The following is a 3,689-nucleotide window of genomic DNA, read 5'->3' as shown; positions in this document are numbered from 1 at the left end:
TGAGATCTGAGTGGGTTATTTCCGGCGAGCAGAACGGTTTTGCTCTGATACCATATTGGGGAGAGTTTAACGAGAAAGAAAATTGTTCTTTCATATAGAAGAGATAATGAATTGAAAAATCAATGTATTTACAAACACCTTCGTAGTTATATAACTTGGTTTCTAACTTCTTATAACTAACTTCTAACTGATATAACAAGTCTAACTGGTAGTATTAGTTTCATCCGAGTGTACTCTAATAATTATTCAATCCATTTTACATGTTGTCTCTTGACATTAATCCTTAAATATATGTTTGTAAGATATATACGTGATGCTTCGTTTGTAAGATTTGACTTTAAAAGAAGAAAATAAACATTGCAACATTAAATAATTTTATAGTCTTCTTTTTTTTCAAATAATTGGAGTTTGGATTCGATCAAAATTTTTAAATAAAAAACTAAATAAGAACCGATATTAGATCCGAACAATTATTATTTAATATCATAAAAAAGACAACATTTTGGCTAGATACAATTATTTGGTGAATAATATAAAATAAAATTATTCAGACAATTCATTCTCTCTTGGTTGACTTTAATGTGCTCCATTGCATCCCTCAATAAAACGAGCATGGTTTTTTTTTTTTATTAAAAAAATAGCATGTGGGGTTGGGAGATTTTTACCAATCTCTAGGTGCCATGTTCTCTAGTCAAGTTTTAAAATTTATATTTATCATAAGGTAATTTTATCTTTTTTACTGATTAATAAGACCCAAACGTACGTGAGATCCATATGTTTCGGTCATCAATTTTCACTGAGGTAAGAATTGATTATTCCATTAGTAATGTAATGGGAATAGAGCATAGTCAAACCTTGGTGCAGTGAACCCAAATCTTTGTTGGTAAAGGGTGTGTTTCAAGTTTTCAAATTATAAATTGAATGTTTCTTGCTGCTTAAGTATTTCTAGCCAAATTAACAGGAGATCTTCCTGCTTCTTTTTCCTTCCAAATTTTGTTCATTGAAAGAAGAAATTCTGCTGGAATATAATGGGACAAGCCTTTGGCAAGCTATATGATGATCTCTTTGGCAACTCGAAGATTCAGGTAATTTTTTTCACTCCTGAAGTTGATAAATTCGCGCGAAACTATAAAAACTATATGCATTGTTTTTGGTTGAGTTATGAAAGTGTTTGGTTCGAATCGAGATGGATTGAGTACTGATTCATTTGATCAATACGTTGAGCTAGCTAGAGCCGGAAACTTTGTTGGATTGATATCTTTTTATGAATGTTGGTCTTGGTTGGTGGCATAGATCGTGATGCATGGGCTGCATTGTGCTGGCAAGACAACTGTTCTGTACAAGCTTCACAGCGGAGTGGTTCCGCCGAACAATCCTACAGTTGGTTTGTTATTCTTTGCTACTGCTGGGGAGATCACACCCGTATCTTTTCGGATTTTCTTGTTTTCGAGACAAAATTTGGACTTGAATAAATTATGTTGCAATGCAGGTTTCAATGTAGAGGAGGTTCAATATCGAGATATAACGTTTACGATGTTGGATATGGGTGGACGTGATAGAATGAGACCAATATGGAGACACTTTTTTTACAACACTTCGGGGCTGGTAATGCTCCTCTAGTACTTGAAGTCGGCAATATGATCTATTTGGTAGAAAAAAAGTGATTTCTTTCAAAACTTCAATGTTTAGGCAACATGATGATTCATTAATCCATAGCCTTTTTAAGCAGAACGAGACCAATTAAGGTTTATATTTGTAGGATTTGTGTACATATATATTCCAAGAAGCTATTTCTGTGAGTCATTTGTTGGTGATTGGTTCTTCTCTTATGACAGATATATGTTGTAGACTCTGCCGATAGAGAGAGTATTGGGTGGGCAAAGGAAAATTTTCAGGTTTCGTCCGAATAATTAATTTTGATATATATATATATATATATAAAGTATTTGTGTCTCCACATCTCTTTCTCACTTCTTTCATTCTTTTGTCAGGCCATCATCTCACATCCATACATGATTAATGCTGTTATATTGGTCTTTGCAAACAAACAAGACATAGTAAGTCATTTTACTGAAACCGAACTCGAGCCAGACACGTGTAGACGTTATTTCCATTAAAAATATATTTCCTATATTCTTGTCATCGGTATGATGACGTGTCACCGTAAAATGCTGACGTGTCGATGTACATTATTCGTGACACCACTTCGGTGAAGAGGACTAGAATCGCCCAAAAAAAAAATAGTACACGCATGTTAGTGGACTGCAAATGTGAATTGACGGATAACATGACTAAAAATGAAAAAAAATAATTGTAATTTGTCATTTATTTTTGGGTTCAGGAAGGGGCAATGACACCAACTGAAGTTTGTGAAGGGCTTGGTCTCTATGATATCAAAGACAGAAAATGGCATATACAGGCGACTTGTGCTATCAAGGGAGAGGGCTTGTATGAGGGGTTAGCCTGGTTGGCTTGCAAGTTGCAGGATAACAAAGCTGCTACTAAAATTTTTTACGACAAGGAGACTGATCTGTCCGCAATTGAATATGACGGAAGGGATCCGAGTTAATTAGGGTAAAATCTAAAGTTTTTGTATGTTTGTTTATGATTAATACTTATTCCTATGCATGACAGATGAATATCCACATTAAGAATCCACATTTGGGGTAATTCTGTTGGGGTTTGCCATCTCAAAGTACATGGTAATGCCGCAGTCTGGACTCAACAAACATGGGTATGATGGGATTAAAATAAGATTGATATTTCCTAAAAGTTAGGTTCGATAATGATGATGTAGTTGATGATAGATAGTGTTGGAAAAATGAGTGTAAAAAAGGCCCATTAACATTAGAAAAATTAGTCGAATGTGATTCGTCTAATAAAATCTAAAATTGACTTGAAAACTGAAATTTATGTTTCTACTAGATATTTTTAGAATATTAATTTGCTCAAAACAAATTTTCGGATAAATGAGAAATTAATTATTTAAAATTGGATAATGATCAGATGGCCTCGAGTGACATGGAACAATGAGATTAAATCTGGACCTTAGATTATACGGACGGCTGAGATTTGATAGATCTAGGGTTGTACCCGAATATAAGTGATCTGGATCGTCCAATATGAAATGGATGCACCAGATTGAATCTAATCAAGGGATGTGATCCAATGATTGTGACTCGCCAAATGGGATGCGATATATACCAAGTACCGTTTGGTTCATGGTATGAGATATATAGTATGGAGATAAGTAATATTTTGTAATAATAAAATAAATAAAAAATGATAGTTAATATAGTGTTTGATTAAATTGATTTGATTGATTAAATTTGAGATAATATGATATTATCATTTTGTTATTGTTGAAAATATTAATAATATTATTTATTAAAGGTATTATCATAATTTTATATTATTGATTTGATTGATGTGAGATAAATTATTACGAATTTGATTGATATGAAATAAATAATTAATAATTTGATTGATCGAGATAATTAATACTTGTACAAAACAAGTAATATGATAGGACTATTTATATTAGTACTTACTGTTAGGTGAGTTTTTAATGAGGTGGGGCCCACGCGGAATTTAAAAATCAGAAAATGAAATCCCACATCGGGAGATTTTCTGTTTTGGCTTAAGAATTCTGGTTATAAATAGAGCTCAACTCCTTCAGTTATTGTATC

General features: G+C 32.8%; 1 protein-coding gene across 1 annotated transcript; it reads left to right on the top strand.

Moving 5' to 3' along the window:
- Positions 1 to 807: 807 nt before the first annotated feature.
- On the top strand, positions 808 to 2,739 carry LOC142533318 (ADP-ribosylation factor-like). The gene is made up of 6 exons (XM_075640046.1): positions 808 to 1,085; positions 1,294 to 1,384; positions 1,490 to 1,605; positions 1,836 to 1,895; positions 1,992 to 2,057; positions 2,342 to 2,739. Exons 1-6 carry the CDS (start codon positions 1,029 to 1,031, stop codon positions 2,567 to 2,569), a joined length of 618 nt encoding a protein of 205 aa, XP_075496161.1. The 5' UTR covers positions 808 to 1,028; the 3' UTR covers positions 2,570 to 2,739.
- The last annotated feature ends 950 nt before the right edge of the window (positions 2,740 to 3,689 follow it).

The sequence above is a fragment of the Primulina tabacum genome, chromosome 18, assembly GCF_025594145.1.
Source record: "Primulina tabacum isolate GXHZ01 chromosome 18, ASM2559414v2, whole genome shotgun sequence".
Taxonomy (NCBI): Eukaryota; Viridiplantae; Streptophyta; class Magnoliopsida; order Lamiales; family Gesneriaceae; genus Primulina; species Primulina tabacum.
This window is presented reverse-complemented; position numbering and strand designations above follow the sequence as displayed.

Bases quoted from the DNA above. Each gene is read 5' to 3' on its own strand.
- LOC142533318 (XM_075640046.1), top strand. From the start codon at position 1,029: ATGGGACAAGCCTTTGGCAAGCTATATGATGATCTCTTTGGCAACTCG. The intron at 1,385-1,489 runs GTTTGTTATTCT...GTTGCAATGCAG, and splicing joins GCCGAACAATCCTACAGTTG to GTTTCAATGTAGAGGAGGTT. The intron at 2,058-2,341 runs GTAAGTCATTTT...TTTTGGGTTCAG, and splicing joins TTGCAAACAAACAAGACATA to GAAGGGGCAATGACACCAAC.